Source organism: Salmo salar, chromosome ssa17 (assembly GCF_905237065.1).
Source record: "Salmo salar chromosome ssa17, Ssal_v3.1, whole genome shotgun sequence".
In the NCBI taxonomy this organism is placed as follows: Eukaryota; Metazoa; Chordata; class Actinopteri; order Salmoniformes; family Salmonidae; genus Salmo; species Salmo salar.
In genome coordinates, this window is record NC_059458.1 from 72,963,541 (window position 1) to 72,983,688 (window position 20,148).

Here is a 20,148-nt window from a genome sequence, read left to right on the forward strand (position 1 = left end):
GCTGATCCTATATCTGTACCTAGATTAAATTTCACCTCTGAGCCGGAGGTAGATGAGCCAAGTAGGCAAGCGGAGCTTGGAGTCAGCCAACTGTTTGTTGCTACCCAGACTTTTTAATTTTACCCAAGCTGCCCTAGTAGGGAGGAGGGTGGTGGAGAGGGGCACTGTGGAATCCCAACCAAGTGCAGTGAGAGACCCAGAGCGGCCCATCGACACTCTCTTGTCTGTCAACATGGCTTTATCATCGGTGAACTCCAGCACCTGGGCCAGCCAGCGGCCACAGTGCTCAGGTGGTGTCAGCACACCATCAGAGGACGCCTGTCACAACTGGAGGCCTCCAGGGTGGATGGTGGATGTCTTACACAGTGTCCCAGCCTAGCACCTCCTTCATGGCTTGACGTGGCTTTGAGCAGTCCAAAGGGCATGCTCAAGTACCGAGTGGTGCGGTTATAGAGTCGTCTCCCTTTTAGCAGCCCCCCCCCCGCCAATATGCCATGCGGATGAGTAGAAATGGCGCTGTCATCCACATTTTTCACCCCCTGTAGTATAAATGCGTTAGCTTAATCGAGAGAGGCAGGGAGACACGTGTGTTGTCGCGCCACCGATGGCAGTTTGTCTCAGTCTGAAGGCTGACGGTGAAATATTATTCTCAGAACAGCAACAGCTTCTACATTTAGCCCAGGAAATAGGGGTGAGAAGTTCACAGGCTGTTGGCATGGAAGGGTTGAGACAGGCAACACTACACACAGCTATTGAACACACGTCTGCTGGGGATTTAAATGGCACATGTTCTCCCTGCAAGCTGTTTCTATGCGCTACATAGCAGGAAATCACACGAGGTGCTGTTCATTTGAAATGGAATGTATATTTCAGAAGTATGAAAATAGCTCTCACATCAAAATAAGAACCCAACTGAATAACAGTAACTTTGTAAAAAAGGAGACGTGGGTTAACGTGAGGACAACGCTGACACACCTGGGGGTGGTGTGAGGGACAACCCAACAGTCTCAGCATAGCTTCCTCAGGAAAGATGGTGATGAATTTTTAGCCTAATGACTTGCTCTTGGCAAAACTGGTTGAAAATAAGTCCTTTCGGCCATTTTTGCCATTGAAATGATGTATTTTCAACCAGTTTTGCTCACTAGGATACCTTTCTTTCTATCAGTTGCCACTGAACAGGACTGCAGTTTCTAATCTAATCTGTACAGATTTAAGACTCCCAAAAGAATATGCAGTGTTGACTCATGTTGCTTCCTAAAGTCAAACCGTATTCCATAGTTGTAATGCAAATGTAACATGGGCGCCATATCTGGCACGAGGATAATTACAAAAAGTCAGATTTATGGAGAAATCAAACAAATAAAAGATTTGTCAACTTTTCCTTCATCATTGAAACATCCTGTCATTTTTACAGTCAACTACACTTGGCAGGAAAATGTAACTATAGCTATAAGTCTTTGGTTCAATAAAAGAATGAGGATGTGTATCATGGCATGTTTGTACAATAGGACGTGCTACTCACAACTTAAGAAATAATAGAAGTGAAAGGAAAGGACCATAGTACATCCTTAAAGGTGTAACACAATCAACCATCCCACTAGGATCACAACGATACTGAGGCTTATTTCCAACCATTTCAAAACATTATACTGTCCTACGGAATCTCCAAGCATAGCTTTCAGTTTCAACTCCAGCAACAACCACGTTGTACATTAGTCAATGACACTGTAAAGATAAAATATATATACACAATCTAATAAATATGGGATGGCAGAGAATCGCCCGTTAGAATACAGCTGTTTTCACTCGTGCTGTAGCAGAGGCCTAAGCTTTGTCCATCAGTGTCCATCTCTCTCAAATACAGAGTCGCTAATGAAAAATAGGACTTGGAAAAGATTGTGCTGCTGTTGTCGGGACCGAACAACAGTTAAATTAAGAGATGCTTTCTGCAGGGTGTGATGCTCCTTTTGTGAGGCCAGGAGATGCAGCCGGAGTCCATCGATGCCTCCTCTGAATGTCCAATTGACCTGCGGATACAATAAATTAGACCATCTCAGAGGTGGCAGTGCGTGACACGAGGAGAAGAGGAATCTCCGTAGGCTACACCTGAACATAAATAGCGTGGCTTTCTTGAGCTGCGTTTAAACACTCAGCCCTATTCTGATCTTTTGCCCAATTAATGGAAAAAGATGAGAATTGGTCTGCCTGTGTAAACGCAGCCCAATGGCTCCAAAGAATGTTGAGAAGACAGTGACAGCACTGGCAGTGTTTGAACCCTTACTCTAAAATTAATATAATATTAAACCATTTCATTAAATATTACTTATTTTTACGAACAATAAAGTGCCGATGGTAACTGGACCATAATATGCCTACCAATAATAATGAATAATAGCATAATAATAGTGAATAATACAACATTAAAACGTAATTAGGCAAAAAGTTAAGACCTATAACATTGCAGGCTCTCCTTGTTGGAATGGCCAATGTAGTGTATTTTTATGTAGGAGACAGTAATTTGAGGAGGCTACAAGCATCTGGAACAATGCATGCTTATTTAACAGCATCAAAGCTTCCCCTGCCGACATCGCCGCGCGTAAACCCATGTTTATGGGGTAGATGAGCCTCATATCCTGAGCCTTGGGTCAAATATCAAACGTTGCCGGGGAACGTATATCCAAGCAATTTCCCCGCAGAGGATTTCCACTTCTAAGGGGCTAAGTAGTAATTTGTAATCAAGCCTGCTAAGACCTCTCTCTGATGTCTTACCGCATGTCGAATGTCCAAGGCGCAGGTCACGCAACGTTTGGCGAGCTCCGAATAATTTTCTGTCCCGGGAGCTGAACAACGAGGAGCTGCTGTTTCTGTCTGGTCGACTTCACCGCCAGGATGGCCTGCCTATTTTTGTATTGCACCATCTGCAAAGTTATCTCGGCGTTCCAGCCCTCGTCCTGTGGACACCTGAAATCGATCTCCTTGCCCTCCGACATGACCACCGTGAAGTAGATGTATTTCCCTTTCCTCTCGACGCAGTCCACAGTTTTCATGTTGGAGAAGTGCAGCTCCTTGACTTTGCCAGTGTCTCCGCCGCCGTGGTGGTTGTAATGGTGCGGATGGTCGTGCTGCTTCGGCGGGTGAAGCAGAACCCCGTCCTCCGTGAGGACGCAGTGCTTCTTCTTCCACAGCTGCAGCAAACCGTCGCTTCGCTTCTCCAGAAGCCCCTCTTTCAGCACCTTGCCGCCGTTCTCCAGCATCTTGAGAAAACGCCCCAATTTCCTCAGCAAACGCAAACACTTCTTCTCCTTGCCCGTAGAGGTAAAGGCATCGGATGCTGAAATGGTCACTGCAGTGAGTGGGTTACTATGTGCTGTGGAACTCGTGGATGCGTGTGCAGGGTATTTGGTACTAGTCCGTCGGCAGCGGTCGCTGGAGTGACTGATACGCACAGTTTGATTGGGGTTTTCTCGAGCTTGTGGACCGCCCCCCGAGTGACATCCAGCGGAAAGAGGACTCATATGTCAGAGGGCCTCTCCAGCACAGTGCAGCGAGGATCAATGTTATATTGGAAATCAAATGGGCCTAGAACTCAAGGCGAGTGAATTTCTTGAGTCAAGTATACAATGCCTTCAGAAAGTTCTCACATCCCTAGACTTATTTGACATTTTGTGTTACAACCCGAATTCAAAATGGATGAAATTGTTATTTTTTTTCCTCACCCATCTCCACACAATACCCTATATTGACAAAGTGAAAACATGTTTTTAGAAATTTTAGCAAATGTATTGATATATTTATTAATAATGAAATACAGAAATACTGCATTTCCATAAGTATTCACACCCCTGAGTCAATACTTTTTAATGTAGAAGCACCTTCGGTGGCGATTCCAGATTTGAGTTGTCTTGGGTATGTCTGTACCAGATTTGCACATCTGGATTTGGGGATTTTCTCCCATTCTTCCTTGCAGATTTTCACAAGCTCTTAAACTAGATGGGGGGTGGCACTGAACAGCAATCTTCAAGTCTTTCCACAGATTTTCAATGGGATTCAAGTCTGTGCCACTCAAGGACTTTCACATTCTTGTTCTGAAGCCTTTCCAGCATTGCTTTGGCTGTGTGATTGGGGTCATTGTCCTGTTGGAACGTAAATCTTTGCCACAGTCTAAGGTGGTTTGAAGCAGGTTCTCATCAAGGATTTGCCTGAATTTGGCTCCATTCATTGTTCCCTCTATCCTTACCAGTCTCCCAGGCCCTGCCACTGAAAAGCATCCCCATAACATGATGCTGCCACCACCATGCTTCACAGTAGGGATGGTGTTAGAAGGGTAATGAGCTGTGTCTTGTTTTCTCTAGACATAGTGCTTTGCATTAGGCCAAAGAGTTTCATTTTTGTTTCATCTGACCACAATCTTTTTCCTTATTATCTCAGTCTTTCACATGCCTTTCTGCAAACTCCAGGCATGCTGTCATGTGCCTTTTTCTCATGAGTGGCTTCCGTCTGGCTAGTCTCCCAAAAAGCACAGATTGGTGAAGTGCTGTAGAGACTGTTGTCCTTCTGGCAGGTTCTCCCATCTCAGCTAAGGAACTCTGTCAGAATGGTCATTGGGTTTTTGGTCACCTCCCTGACCAAGGTCTTTCTTGCCCGGTTGCTCAGTTTGGTCGGACGGCCAGTCTGGGTAGTTCCATATTTTTTCAATTTCCTAATTATGGAGACCACTATGCTCTAAGAAACATTCAACACTCTAGAAATTGTTTTATACTCTTCCCCAGATATATTCCTCATCACAATTCTATCTCAGAGATCTACAGACAGTTCCTTGGACTTCATGGTATAGTTTCTGCTCTGATATGCACTGTCAATTGTGGGACCTTATATAGACAGGTGTGTTTCAAACTATTTAATTGGCCACAGGTGAACTCCAATCAAGTTGTAGTGACATCTCAAGGATGATCAAAGGAAATTGGATGCACCTGAGCTCAATTTAGTGTTATAGCAAAGGAGCGTGTATACTTATGTAAATTCAATATTTCTGTATTTAATTTTCAATACATTGGCAAAAATTTCTACAAACGTGTTTTCACTTTGTCATTATGGAATATTGTGTAGATGGGTGAGAGAGAAAAAACTATATAATCCACTTTGAATTCAGGCCAACAGGAAATGTGGAATAAATCAAGTGGTATGAATACTTTCTGAAGGCAGGAAGTAGCATAATGTATTTGTGACATGTTTCATACAACGTGTAGAATGCTTGGCTCTCACCTCTCCACGAGAATACAATCTGTAGAACGCTTGGCTCTCACCTCTCCACGAGAATATAATCTGTAGAACGCTTGGCTCTCACCTCTCCACTAGAATACAATCTGTAGAACGCTTGGCTCTCACCTCTCCACTAGAATACAATCTGTAGAACGCTTGGCTCTCACCTCTCCACTAGAATACAATCTGTAGAACGCTTGGCTCTCACCTCTCCACTAGAATACAATCTGTAGAACGCTTGGCTCTCACCTCTCCACTAGAATACAATCTGTAGAACGCTTGGCTCTCACCTCTCCACTAGAATACAATCTGTAGAACGCTTGGCTCTCACCTCTCCACTAGAATATAATCTGTAGAACGCTTGGCTCTCACCTCTCCATGAGAATACAATCTGTAGAACGCTTGGCTCTCACCTCTCCACTAGAATACAATCTGTAGAACGCTTGGCTCTCACCTCTCTATGAGAATACAATCTGTAGAACGCTTGGCTCTCACCTCTCCACTAGAATACAATCTGTAGAACGCTTGGCTCTCACCTCTCCACTAGAATACAATCTGTAGAACGCTTGGCTCTCACCTCTCCACTAGAATACAATCTGTAGAACGCTTGGCTCTCACCTCTCCACTAGAATACAATCTGTAGAACGCTTGGCTCTCACCTCTCCACTAGAATACAATCTGTAGAACGCTTGGCTCTCACCTCTCCACTAGAATACAATCTGTAGAACGCTTGGCTCTCACCTCTCCACTAGAATACAATCTGTAGAACGCTTGGCTCTCACCTCTCCACTAGAATATAATCTGTAGAACGCTTGGCTCTCACCTCTCCATGAGAATACAATCTGTAGAACGCTTGGCTCTCACCTCTCCACTAGAATACAATCTGTAGAACGCTTGGCTCTCACCTCTCTATGAGAATACAATCTGTAGAACGCTTGGCTCTCACCTCTCCACTAGAATACAATCTGTAGAACGCTTGGCTCTCACCTCTCCACTAGAATACAATCTGTAGAACGCTTGGCTCTCACCTCTCCACTAGAATACAATCTGTAGAACGCTTGGCTCTCACCTCTCCACTAGAATACAATCTGTAGAACGCTTGGCTCTCACCTCTCCACTAGAATACAATCTGTAGAACGCTTGGCTCTCACCTCTCCACGAGAATATAATCTGTAGAACGCTTGGCTCTCACCTCTCCACTAGAATACAATCTGTAGAACGCTTGGCTCTCACCTCTCTACTAGAATACAATCTGTAGAACGCTTGGCTCTCACCTCTCTATGAGAATACAATCTGTAGAACGCTTGGCTCTCACCTCTCCACTAAAATACAATCTGTAGAACGCTTGGCTCTCACCTCTCCACTAGAATACAATCTGTAGAACGCTTGGCTCTCACCTCTCCACTAGAATACAATCTGTAGAACGCTTGGCTCTCACCTCTCCACTAGAATACAATCTGTAGAACGCTTGGCTCTCACCTCTCCACGAGAATATAATCTGTAGAACGCTTGGCTCTCACCTCTCCACTAGAATACAATCTGTAGAACGCTTGGCTCTCACCTCTCTACTAGAATACAATCTGTAGAACGCTTGGCTCTCACCTCTCTATGAGAATACAATCTGTAGAACGCTTGGCTCTCACCTCTCCACTAAAATACAATCTGTAGAACGCTTGGCTCTCACCTCTCCACTAGAATATAATCTGTAGAACGCTTGGCTCTCACCTCTCCACTAGAATACAATCTGTAGAACGCTTGGCTCTCACCTCTCCACTAGAATACAATCTGTAGAACGCTTGGCTCTCACCTCTCCACTAGAATACAATCTGTAGAACGCTTGGCTCTCACCTCTCCACTAGAATACAATCTGTAGAACGCTTGGCTCTCACCTCTCCACTAGAATATAATCTGTAGAACGCTTGGCTCTCACCTCTCCATGAGAATACAATCTGTAGAACGCTTGGCTCTCACCTCTCCACTAGAATACAATCTGTAGAACGCTTGGCTCTCACCTCTCTATGAGAATACAATCTGTAGAACGCTTGGCTCTCACCTCTCCACTAGAATACAATCTGTAGAACGCTTGGCTCTCACCTCTCCACTAGAATACAATCTGTAGAACGCTTGGCTCTCACCTCTCCACTAGAATACAATCTGTAGAACGCTTGGCTCTCACCTCTCCACTAGAATACAATCTGTAGAACGCTTGGCTCTCACCTCTCCACTAGAATATAATCTGTAGAACGCTTGGCTCTCACCTCTCCATGAGAATACAATCTGTAGAACGCTTGGCTCTCACCTCTCCACTAGAATACAATCTGTAGAACGCTTGGCTCTCACCTCTCTATGAGAATACAATCTGTAGAACGCTTGGCTCTCACCTCTCCACTAGAATACAATCTGTAGAACGCTTGGCTCTCACCTCTCCACTAGAATACAATCTGTAGAACGCTTGGCTCTCACCTCTCCACTAGAATACAATCTGTAGAACGCTTGGCTCTCACCTCTCCACTAGAATACAATCTGTAGAACGCTTGGCTCTCACCTCTCCACTAGAATACAATCTGTAGAACGCTTGGCTCTCACCTCTCCAGGAGAATATAATCTGTAGAACGCTTGGCTCTCACCTCTCCACTAGAATACAATCTGTAGAACGCTTGGCTCTCACCTCTCTACTAGAATACAATCTGTAGAACGCTTGGCTCTCACCTCTCTATGAGAATACAATCTGTAGAACGCTTGGCTCTCACCTCTCCACTAAAATACAATCTGTAGAACGCTTGGCTCTCACCTCTCCACTAGAATACAATCTGTAGAACGCTTGGCTCTCACCTCTCCACTAGAATACAATCTGTAGAACGCTTGGCTCTCACCTCTCCACTAGAATACAATCTGTAGAACGCTTGGCTCTCACCTCTCCACGAGAATATAATCTGTAGAACGCTTGGCTCTCACCTCTCCACTAGAATACAATCTGTAGAACGCTTGGCTCTCACCTCTCTACTAGAATACAATCTGTAGAACGCTTGGCTCTCACCTCTCTATGAGAATACAATCTGTAGAACGCTTGGCTCTCACCTCTCCACTAAAATACAATCTGTAGAACGCTTGGCTCTCACCTCTCCACTAGAATATAATCTGTAGAACGCTTGGCTCTCACCTCTCCACGAGAATACAATCTGTAGAACGCTTGGCTCTCACCTCTCCACTAGAATACAATCTGTAGAACGCTTGGCTCTCACCTCTCCACTAGAATACAATCTGTAGAACGCTTGGCTCTCACCTCTCTATGAGAATACAATCTGTAGAACGCTTGGCTCTCACCTCTCTATGAGAATACAATCTGTAGAACGCTTGGCTCTCACCTCTCCATGAGAATACAATGGGCACTTTCGTTGAGCTCTGTCATCTGGCCCTTCATTTCAGTGGTGAGACCGTAGACACTGTGTATATGTATATGTGCTGAACAAAAATATAAACACTAAATGTAGTGTTGGACCTATGTTTCATGAGCTGAAGTAAAAGAACCCAGAAATGTTCCATACTCACAAAAAGCTGATTTCTCTCAAATGTTGTGCACAAATTTGTTTATATCCCTGCTAGTGAACATTTCTCCTTTGCCAAGATAATAAATCCACCTGACCGGTGTAGCATATAAAGAAGCTGATTAAATACCATGATCATTATGCAGGTGCACCTTGTGCTGGGGACAATAAAAGGCCACCAAAATGTGCAGTTCTGTCACACAGCACACTGCCACAGATGCCTCAAGTTGAGGGAGCGTGCAATTGTCAAACAGAGCTGTTGCCAGAGAACTGAATGTCCATTTCTCTACCATAAGCCGCCTCTAAAGTCGTTTTAGAGAATTTAGCAGTACGTCCAACGTTGTGTAACCACGCCAGCCCAGGACCTGCACATCCGGCTTCTTCACCTGCGGGATCATCTTAGGGAAGGGCGTGCTGAGGAGTATTTATGTCTGTAATAAATCACCTTTGTGGGGAAAACTTATTCTGATTTTCTGGGATTGGCCCGCCAGTGGGTGGTCCAATACCCCCCAGGCCCACCCATGGCTGCACCCCTGCCCAGTCATGTGAGATCCATAGATTAGGGCCTAATGACTATTTCAATTGACTGATCTCCTATGAACTGTAACTCAGTAAAATTGTTGTTTATATTTTTGTTCAATATACACACACACAGAGCGTATGAAACATTAACACCTGCTCTTTCCATGACAGACTGACCAGATGAAAGCTAGGATTCCTTATTGATGTCACTTAAATCAGTGTAGATTAAGGGGAGGACACAGGTAAAATTATTTTTATGCCTTGAGACTTTGTGTGTGGCATTGAGAGAAACTATTTAATTGCCTTTCAACGGGCTATGGTAGTAGGTCCCAGGCGCACTAGTTTGAGTGTCAAGAACTGCAACACTGCTGGGTTCTTCGCTCAACAGTTTCCAGTGTGTACCAACAGTCCACCACCCGAAGGACATCCAGCCAACTTGACAACTGTGTGAAGCATTGGAGTCAACATGGGCCAGCATCCCAGTGGAACGCTTGACACCTTAGTTTTCATTCCCTGACAAATTGAGGCTGTTCTGAGGGCGGGGTGTACCTCAATATTAGGACGTGTTGTTGGATATATACACAGAGCACTTCATTTCACTGTATACTGCACAGACCTCATTTTAGTACTCGGTCATTGTACTCATGTTCCATTTACCCTAGGTAACTTTTAATAGAGAACTTGTAAGAATCAGTCTACACAGCATCTACACCGTAGTCTGTACATATGCCAAATGAACTGGTCACCTCATTGAGCTACTCAAATGTTAGAGCTCAGTGTTTAAATATCAAGCAGCTCATGTTGAAGAGAAACTGCAGACAAGGAACAAACGCAAAACACATTTAACCAATTTATTCATGAATATACATACAGTTGAGTACATTTACTATTTTGAAGCATAGCATTTAGCTTTGACAACAGCTGCTCAAGGAGTCACAGACAGAATCCAGTCCTCCCGAGAACAGTCCAGACTTAATCTCCTACTGACTCCCTAGGAGCTCCGCTAGCGACAGCAGCACTCCCTAGGAGCTCCGCTAGCGACAGCAGCACTCCCTAGGAGCTCCACTAGCGACAGCAGCACTCCCTAGAGCTCCACTAGCGACAGCAGCGAGGGCACCACTACAACATGACTGTTTCCACTAAAGGAAAAGGTGGGTGGGCTTAAGCTACTTTTTTCATTTTATTTCCATTCCCTGACTAAGTATTGCTCTTACATGCTTCAGTGTGACCTGCTGGGTGGGGTTGGCTACAGAGGGCGGTCGACAGACAGGACTCCTACCAGAATTCATCGCCACCTTTCCATCACAGTGATAAATTAGCCCAACGCTCAGGGACCAGACGGGCACGATCTTAACCCCAAGAGTTACAAGGCTCAAAAGCCATGACCACATGCCAACATAAGCCTGAATTTGGTCATTTTCTTCCTCGGAAAGGAGCCTGTTCCAAACCTATTGCTATCAGAGAGTACACAAGTCAAGTGAGATTCCCAAATTAAAGGGTAATGCACTTGGGAGAATCATGTATTACAGGGAAATGTTTCATGGCGGAGGAGAAAACCCATAGGGCATCGTCAGGGCGCAGTATGACAAGGGCCGCCTCCAAAGTGCTGCGCACTTTGTTTTGCACAAAGGATACTGGACCGACAGCCAACCATGGAGGACACCACTGAGACATGACTAAGTAGTACAAAGTGCTATAGAAAAAGACAAGTCAACTGTAGGCCTAACAAGAGCCTGAAGCAGATGGGCATGGGGTGCCCCCTTCTGGCAAAACCTCGGAACTGTCCCTCGTCAAATCATCTGGAATGTTAAGGAGTGACTGGACAAGACCAAGCTGCGTGTTGGAGGAAAAACATTCCCTTAATGCAAATTAAAATTCAAAAAGAGCATTAAGTATTTAATAGAAACAAATAACTTAGACTCAGCTCATTAAATTTAGCAGCATGGTTGTTTAACAAATCAGACCATATAGTGGAGGTAATATTGATCCCAAGAGAGCATTCAAACATCCAATTCCTGTCAGTCAGCAAACTGGAATGTTTCAGATTAACAACTTGATTCAGCCCAAGTGGCCAATAACCACTTTCCCTGCTCTAAATGGCACACTTGACTGGCCAAATGTGCACAGCGATTCAAAGTTTTTCATTAGCCATGACTAAAAGCAGTGTTTTGCTCTGACCGTGCTCGAGGACCGCTAATACAAAGGCTTCCAACTCACAACCTAAACTGACGAGTAACTTTGGTAGCGCGAGGGAAAAGGAATAGGCTGGCTTTCTCGTCACCTGCCTCAATGCAGTCTAACCACAGCTGTTGTCCAAGAGCAATACAACAAAAACTTCACAAGAACCCAAACTAGTTTAGCAGTGAGAGAAACAAGATCATGCTTTCAGGAAGTTTGTGGCATTAACTATTTGTACAGGGGGGGGGGTCTAGTAAAATACTATGCATATCGAGCCACTGCTCACATTATATTAGGAGTTTTTTGTAACAAAAATCTTGAAACCCTTTATTTTTTATTTCTACCAAGAAAAATACAAAACATTATAAGGCGTAAGTAAGTGTTTTATTTGAGAAGCTGTTACAGTGCAGTTGATCCTCAAAGCCGCAGCCTTCACTGCTGCTTGCACTCGGCTGGGGGATTTGCGTCCTTCTGCAAGAGACCAAAAGAGAGGACGTTAGAGCCGAACTGAGAACCAAACACACACTAATCACCCTCACACACATACAGGTTTAGGCTTCAGACATTTTTCTATGGCTAATTGAGACAAACATTGACAGGGTATAGGGCAATGTAATCCTGGCACTGAGGCTAGAGATTTCTGAACAGTGACCCAATAACGCTCCACACAATACTAGTATGTTCTTAAAGTGAATATTCAAATTATACATTTTAAAGGTTACTAACTACATTGAGAGCCTTCACTACTGCTGCATAGAACCTCCATACTGTAAATGCACTAACCCGTAGTGCTCATAACAGTGATTGGGGGGGGGGGGGTGCACCACTGATGTCATACAGACGCCATTCTTTCACAGGGGAGGAAAACTAATGAAATCTATTGGCAGCAATGCAGGGAGAGGGCCATAAACAGACCTACAGGGGTCAACAGCTCTCCAGGACAGAGGTGAAGCTGAACTTCAACTCAAGTCAAACTTTCACTTAGCCGTGCATTGATGTCAGTAGGAGACCAAGTGAAAATTTAACTGAAGTGGAAGTTTGGATTCACCCCACGCGGTCTTAAAAATTCAGGCATGTCCAATGGGAGAAAGACAACAAGCATCCTTCCAGATGTAGACTACAGTCTCTGGAGTACAAAAGTGAAGAATGACAGAATGAACAGAGTGATGGCTTAAGACTCGAAAACATAAAAATCCACAAAACAGGTGTGGCAAACGTTGATCTATTCTTCTCCAAACAAACATAAATATTGGTGTTACAAAATATTTTGTACAAAGACAAATAGGGTCAAATTGGAGAAAAGTTTAACTAGCTTCAACATACAGAAGAGAACACTCAAACGCAGCACCCACTACGGTTAAAAAGGGGAAAAAAGCCACTATGTTAGTTGTAAGTGCAGATGGAGGTGGAAGGGGGGGGTGCAAGGAGATTGAGGAATGGAGGTGTCAAAATGAAAAGGTGCAGGAGGGAGGCGGGGTGCGGTAAGCTGACAATTCACAAGCTGTACCTACCAGGAGAGGGTTATTTTCTACAGACATCACTTAAACCTAGTGAGGAAAAATTTAAAGAGTAGCTGACAAAAGGTGCCAAGTGATTGGAGATGAACATTAATGAATTAAAGGCAAAAAATAGGCAGAATACAGAATTCAAGAGGCTTTATACAGCAAAGAGAAGGAGTACTGTTCCCATTCGCCCAAACAAAACCAAATAAAGCTTTGGCATGCAGAGCTATGAAACAAAGTTAAAACCTGAATAGATTTAGTATCCGATTCCATTTTACATGCAGTCTCAGTTTAGCCAGGATGTAGAAACATGCTTTGAAAGCATTCCATTAAAAAGTGGAAAAAACATTCCATGACCAGACGCTCACAAAAGGGTATTTGATTAGGTTCTTGAAGTGATATTTTGAGACCGTTTAGAAATAATTCTCTTTACAATAACTCATTCTAGCGTTTTCCAGGACACAGAATGAGCCGAGTCCTGGACTAACACCTCGATCACACTGATAGTGGCACTGAGCAAAATGTTATTGTTATGTAGCATCATTTTGATGTGTGCAACTAAAGTTCCCCATTCACCTTCTGCTACCAGTTCTGTCAAGCCATCTAACATACGTTCCATAAATCCAACGTATATGCACCACACAGAACGCACTGCAACACAGTGCTGCAAGACAAATGCAGCGTTCCATTGGAAATACAATGTACTTTGGTGTACCAAAACGCAAATGTAGAATGCTTTATAGTCCAGGACCAGGCTTAATGTGTGTCTGGAAATCCAGCCCTTACACTAGAAGCAAGGTGACAGGGAAACGGTCGCGACGGCTGTGTGTTCTGATGCGGCGTTGGATGCAGTAGTATATAAACAGAAAAACAACATGGCGGCTGGTGTTCATGATGCATTTGGAGTAGCGGTACACATTCTATTCTGTATGTTGAAATCTGATATTTCTGATCATTGGTCTCACATCAGGTCATAACATCAACAGTAAGCTCTCCTACCCACCTTGGGGTCATAGTCAGGGTCATTCTCCTCCTCTCCCTCCTCCTCACCCTCCTAGGAGAACACAAGAAGAAACTGTTAAACACAGATAGACGCCAACTAGCTAAGGTCAATAACAGGACCGGGTCAGTGAGCGGCCATGGCTAAGGTCAATTACAGGACCGGGTCAGTGAGCGGCCATGGCTAAGGTCAATTACAGGACCGGGTCAGTGAGCGGCCATGGCTAAGGTCAATTACAGGACCGGGTCAGTGAGCGGCCATGGCTAAGGTCAATTACAGGACCGGGTCAGTGAGCGGCCATGGCTAAGGTCAATTACAGGACCGGGTCAGTGAGCGGCCATGGCTAAGGTCAATTACAGGACCGGGTCAGTGAGCAGCCATGGCTAAGGTCAATTACAGGACCGGGTCAGTGAGCGGCCATGGCTAAGGTCAATTACAGGACCGGGTCAGTGAGCGGCCATGGCTAAGGTCAATTACAGGACCGGGTCAGTGAGCGGCCATGGCTAAGGTGAATTACAGGACCGGGTCAGTGAGCGGCCATGGCTAAGGTCAATTACAGGACCGGGTCAGTGAGGACCAGGTGAAGAGACCTAGCTAGCAAGGCCTTACCTCGTCATCAGCCTCCTCTCCCTCCTCATCGTACTGCAACAAGAGGGGACACCAGTGTTAGGGGAACACATGTGAAGGCCAGTGGCTTGGTTCAGAGGTCTAGGACAGAGATGAGGCCATTACACACAGGCTGTGGTGGGTACTCACATCATCATCGTCATCCTCGATAGCCTCCCCCGTGAAGTACAGCACAGCCCTGGGGACGATACGCTCGCGGATGAAGTGGCCGATCTCAAAGTCTGCGGCGAGGACAGCCTCAGAGTCCTCGTCCTGGAGGGCAAGAGTCACCAGCACGTCAGTTATGAGACTCACCAACTTTAATAGAAAGACCACACTGCACCAGTGGTTGAATTGGAACACACTCAAAATGTTCTACTGCTTGAGTTCCAGCACCTTATAGAATTTTGGCAAAATGATATTGCATAAAGAGAAATATTGAGTTGCAGCAACAAAAATAAATACCTGCACTCACTTCAGTCCACTTCAAGCACTGCACTAGACAACGGAAAGCATTACTTACCAGATCTCCACTTTCAGGGACATCAGGCGGGGTGAAGAAGTTGAAAAAGGAGTCGTTGGGGACTGTCTTGGTGACTGTCCTGACTGTGCCACGCCCCTTGTGCTTCTGCTTCTTCTTGATAGTCTTCAGGGTGATGTTCTTGCCCTTCGTCCAGTCGATCGTACAACTGCGGGGCGAGAGCGGTGGACACCAGGGTTACCAGGAGACCAGACACAGGACTAAACACACCAACCAATGACTAGAGTGTAGATGTTGCTTTGAACCCTAAAGGTTAAGATAAGCCAAAGGTTTTTAATAGAACCCCATCAACATGGTGCATTGTTAAAAAGGACCACTACTTTTATCAAACCGGACATATCGTTGCATTCCTCACCCATGTCTTAGTGTTAAGACGGTAGTCTGTTGGAACTGACCAAACAAGCAGACAACAGATAAGGGTGCATAAACCTGATTAACTTAAAAGGAGATCATTTTTAATAAACTCTAGCTACTGACATGACCCTTAACCTGTTGGGGCTAGGGGGCAGTATTTGCACGGCTGGATAAAAAAATGTACCCGATTTAATCTGGTTACTAATCCTACCCAGTAACTAGAATATGCATATACTTATTATATATGGATAGAAAACACCCTAAATTTTCTAAAACTGTTTGAATGGTGTCTGTGAGTATAACAGAACTCATTTGGCAGGCAAAACCCTGAGACATTTTCTGACAGGAAGTGGATACCTGATGTGTTGTATTGCCTTTAAACCTATCCCATTGAAAAACACAGGGGCTGAGGAATATTTTGGCACTTCCTATTGCTTCCACTAGATGTCACCAGCCTTTACAAAGTGTTTTGAGTCTTCTGGAGGGAGATCTGACCGAACAAGAGCCATGGAACGATGATGGCCCATTAGACACCTGGCGCGCGAGTTCATGTTGGGTACCCTCGTTCCAATACGTTATAAAAGAGAATGCATTCGTCCACCTTGAATATTATTCATGTTCTGGTTAAAAAAGGCCCTAATGATTTATGCTATACAACGTTTGACATGTTTGAACGAACGTAAATATATTTTTTCCCCTCGTTCATGAAGTGAAGTCCGGCGGGCTTAGATCATGTGCTAACAAGACGGAGATTTTTGGACATAAATGAGCTTTTTTGAACAAAACTACATTCGTTATGGACCTGTGATACCTGGAAGTGACATCTGATGAAGAGAATCAAAGGTAATGGATTATTTACATAGTATTTTCGATTTTAGATCTCCCCAACATGACGGCTGGTCTGTATCGCAACGCGTATTTTTCTGGGCGCAGTGCTCAGATTATTGCAAAGTGTGATTTCCCAGTAAGGTTATTTTTAAATCTGGCAAGTTGATTGCGTTCAAGAGATGTAAATCTATAATTCTTTAAATGACAATATAATATTTTACCAATGTTTTCTAATTTTAATTATTTAATTTGTGGTGCTGACTTGACTGCCGGTTATTGGAGGGAAACGATTTCCTCAACATCAATGCCATAGTAAAACGCTGTTTTTGGATATAAATATGAACTTGATAGAACTAAAAATGCATGCATTGTCTAACATAATGTCCTAGGAGTGTCATCCGATGGAGATTGTAAAAGGTTAGTGCATCATTTTAGCTGGTTTTATGGTTTTGGTGACCCTGTCTTTGAATTGACAAAACATTACACACAACTGTTGTAAATGTACTGTCCTAACATACTCTAAATTTATGCTTTCGCCGTAAAACCTTTTTGAAATTGTAAAACGTGGTTAGATTAAGGAGATGTTTATCTTTCAAAGGGTGTAAAATAGTTGTATGTTTGAAAAATTTGAATTTTGACATTTATTTGAATTCAAATTTGCCGCTCTTGAAATGCACCTGCTGTTGATGGAGTGCACCACGGGTGGGACGCTTGCGTCCCACCTAGCCCATAGAGGTTAACCCCTCCCCCCTCAGGAAAGAAACGACAATGTTAATGCCTGCAATGACTGTCCCAGAGCTGAAATAACCAAGAGACATGGACAGGACTCTCAGCTTTGGATCTCTAGTTTGATCTAGCATCCTTCCTTGTCCCAGAGGCTACGATTAGCAACTAGGGGGTTTACTAAGGATGCACAATAGGATGAAGAATCCTAATTGAATAGGATCTCTATGGGACAACACAAGGAGCAGTTTGATGCAGCACGTCTTACCCTGTGCAGCCCATGATCTCAGGCCCGTCGAAGGAGAAGGGGTCGTTCTCGTCAGGCTCAGACCTCATCTTGTAGGTTTTTGTCAACAAAGTGTTTGTGAAGAACTCATTGGGCTCAAAGTAGAATTCTAAAGAGAAGCTCTGGAGAGAAAAAGAGCAAGAAAGAGTTGAATATTGGGAGCACCCAAGATTCATTGGCTTTCAATACATTGATAGAACGTCTAGTAGTGACTTGCATCAGCAGAGCAGTGCGGTGCACAGACCTACCATGGGCTGGCCAGGGTCTGAGAATTTGACTTTGATATCTTGTAAGTGCTTGAGGATGGGTTCATCATGTTCCTGTAAAACACATGAATAGCAGCTTGAACATTGGTATGGTATCTAGAGAGAAACACCTTACCGTTGTACTGGTCTTTCTGGCACCAACACCCACTTGTCTTTTCTAACTAGCACCGATTTAGCCGACAGCTGCTTTATTGAGGAACGTTTTACTTCCAATAGCTGTGATCGTCTCACCTACCTCAAATACACTGACTAAGTCACTCTGATAAGAGTGCCAATTAAAATCAGTGATTCCAAACTCCAGCCCCCCCAAACAGCACCTTCTTGCTGTAGCCTGGAACAAAGTCACCTGCTTCACTGAGGGCTTGTCCAGGACCACAACAGTGTGCTGTATGTATACACCATTTATTTTTAGGGGTGAAATTGCCTCATCAAGCCTGTAGGTGGTGATGAAGCCTCATCTTTAGGGAGCAGCAGCTGTCTGCTGACCTACTTTCCTCTGCTGCTCTCCTCTCTTCTCCTGCTGACAGTCCTCCACTCCCTCCCCAACATGCTGCCCGCCTACCTGCAGCATGTCGCTAAGCAGGTCGACGTTCTTGAAAACCGTTAGCCAGAACTCGGGAATGCCTTTGGGGTCCTCCTTCTCCTCATCCTTCTTCTCCTCTTCCACCTTGGCCTTCTCCTTCATCTCCTCCTGGAAGATAAGCAAATAAGGGATTTTATGCACCATTTCACTGATGCATATAAACAGAACAGGTACATGAGTCCCTGGTTAAACCTCTAAATAGTCAATATATAAAATACATCTAGCACATCCACCATTACAGGAACCAAAACAGTCAGAAACGTCAATCATGGGTACACCCTCCTGGCCCTGTCATCATGACCAGACACTAGAGGTCCCCAGGTTAAATTAATAAGACCTGCTGTGGCACCAGACAGTAGAGCTCCCCAGGTTAGATTAATAAAACCTGCTGTAGCACCAGACAGTAGAGGTCCCCAGGTTAGATTAATAAGACCTGCTGTGGCACCAGACAGTAGAGGTCCCCAGGTTAGATTAATAAGACCTGCTGTAGCACCAGACACTAGAGGTCCCCAGGTTAGATTAATAAAACCTGCTGTAGCACCAGACAGTAGAGGTCCCCAGGTTAGATTAATAAGACCTGCTGTAGCACCAGACAGTAGAAGTCCCCAGGTTAAATTAATAAGACCTGCTGTGGCACCAGACAGTAGAGGTCCCCAGGTTAGATTAATAAAACCTGCTGTGGCACCAGACAGTAGAGGTCCCCAGGTTAGATTAATAAGACCTGCTGTGGCACCAGACAGTAGAGGTCCCCAGGTTAGATTAATAAGACCTGCTGTGGCACCAGACAGTAGAGGTCCCCAGGTTAGATTAATAAGACCTGCTGTGGCACCAGACAGTAGAGGTCCCCAGGTTAAATTAATAAGACCTGCTGTGGCACCAGACAGTAGAGGTCCCCAGGTTAAATTAATAAGACCTGCTGTGGCACCAGACAGTAGAGGTCCCCAGGTTAGATTAATAAGACCTGCTGTGGCACCAGACAGTAGAGGTCCCCAGGTTAGATTAATAAGACCTGCTGTGGCACCAGACAGTAGAGGTCCCCAGGTTAGATTAATAAGACCTGCTGTAGCACCAGACAGTAGAGGTCCCCAGGTTAGATTAATAAGACCTGCTGTGGCACCAGACAGTAGAGGTCCCCAGGTTAGATTAATAAGACCTGCTGTAGCACCAGACAGCGGAGATCCCCAGGTTAGATAAGACATGCAGGCATGGAGTCACCTGTACCTGCTTACTTACTGTCAACTCTTCCTCCTCATCAGCCTTCCACTCACACTCCTCCTCTGTGGGCTCATAGGCTGCTTTAACTATGTCGCTTCGCTGGAGGGAGAGAGGGGGAGGAAAACAGTCAGTCCCTGTAAAGCCAACAGCCAGGAGGACAGAGCAAAACATTTAACAAAAAGCCGAGGAAAGTCATCTGTTTAAACTAAGATAATGGACTAGCGGCTGAGGTGCCAAGACAGCGCACTATTTACGCAAGACAGCAGTTTGGCCAGGCCGTCTGCATGTGTGAGCATCCCAGCTTGACCCCACCCCATTTTCTCAGCTCCATCTGCATCCCTGCAACAGGCTGCAGCTCTTTTGTCAGAGGATTCTGCTAAATCCCCAGTCCGCTCCAAAGAGGAGACTGTGGGCAAAAGCTACAGTCTGTCAGCATTGGATAAGCAGCAGCTGTAGCAGGAACTACACATGGGCATAGTGACTGATCAACACTAGATTGAGAATACTGGGGTGTATTCATTAACTTCTTTGGGATAGGGGGCGGTATTTTGACGTCCGGATGAAAAGCGTGCCCGAAGTAAACTGCCAGTTACTCAGGCCCAGAAGCTAGGATATGTATATAATTGGTAGATTTACATTTTAGTCATTTAGCAGACGCTCTTATCCAGAGCGACTTAAAGTAGTGAATGCATACATTTCATACATTTGTTTTTTCCCCCGTACTGGTCCCCCGTGGGAAT

The 20,148-nt window shown here is 44.7% G+C and overlaps 2 protein-coding genes and 1 non-coding gene across 3 annotated transcripts in view; all 3 read right to left on the reverse strand.

The window, feature by feature from the left end:
• Nucleotides 1-845: 845 nt before the first annotated feature.
• LOC106597692 (pleckstrin homology-like domain family A member 1) lies at nucleotides 846-3,530 on the reverse strand. Its single transcript, XM_014188849.2, has 2 exons — nucleotides 2,770-3,530; nucleotides 846-2,027 (listed from the first exon to the last, which is right to left on the reverse strand). Exon 1 carries the CDS (start codon nucleotides 3,513-3,515, stop codon nucleotides 2,796-2,798), a length of 720 nt encoding a protein of 239 aa, XP_014044324.1. The 5' UTR covers nucleotides 3,516-3,530; the 3' UTR covers nucleotides 846-2,027; nucleotides 2,770-2,795.
• A 6,633-nt stretch (nucleotides 3,531-10,163) lies between these two features.
• The window catches only part of np1l1 (Nucleosome assembly protein 1-like 1), a 28,039-nt gene continuing 18,054 nt past the window's right edge, over nucleotides 10,164-20,148 (reverse strand). The window contains 9 exon segments of the mRNA NM_001140094.1: nucleotides 10,164-11,972; nucleotides 14,010-14,060; nucleotides 14,616-14,648; nucleotides 14,763-14,885; nucleotides 15,136-15,301; nucleotides 17,327-17,466; nucleotides 17,593-17,664; nucleotides 18,173-18,301; nucleotides 19,427-19,507. Coding sequence (NP_001133566.1) covers nucleotides 11,937-11,972; nucleotides 14,010-14,060; nucleotides 14,616-14,648; nucleotides 14,763-14,885; nucleotides 15,136-15,301; nucleotides 17,327-17,466; nucleotides 17,593-17,664; nucleotides 18,173-18,301; nucleotides 19,427-19,507 — 831 coding nt within the window. The 3' untranslated portion in view covers nucleotides 10,164-11,936.
• On the reverse strand, nucleotides 17,121-17,250 carry LOC123728340 (small nucleolar RNA SNORA14). The gene has a single exon (XR_006760226.1). It is a non-coding gene; the product is annotated as a small nucleolar RNA SNORA14 (small nucleolar RNA).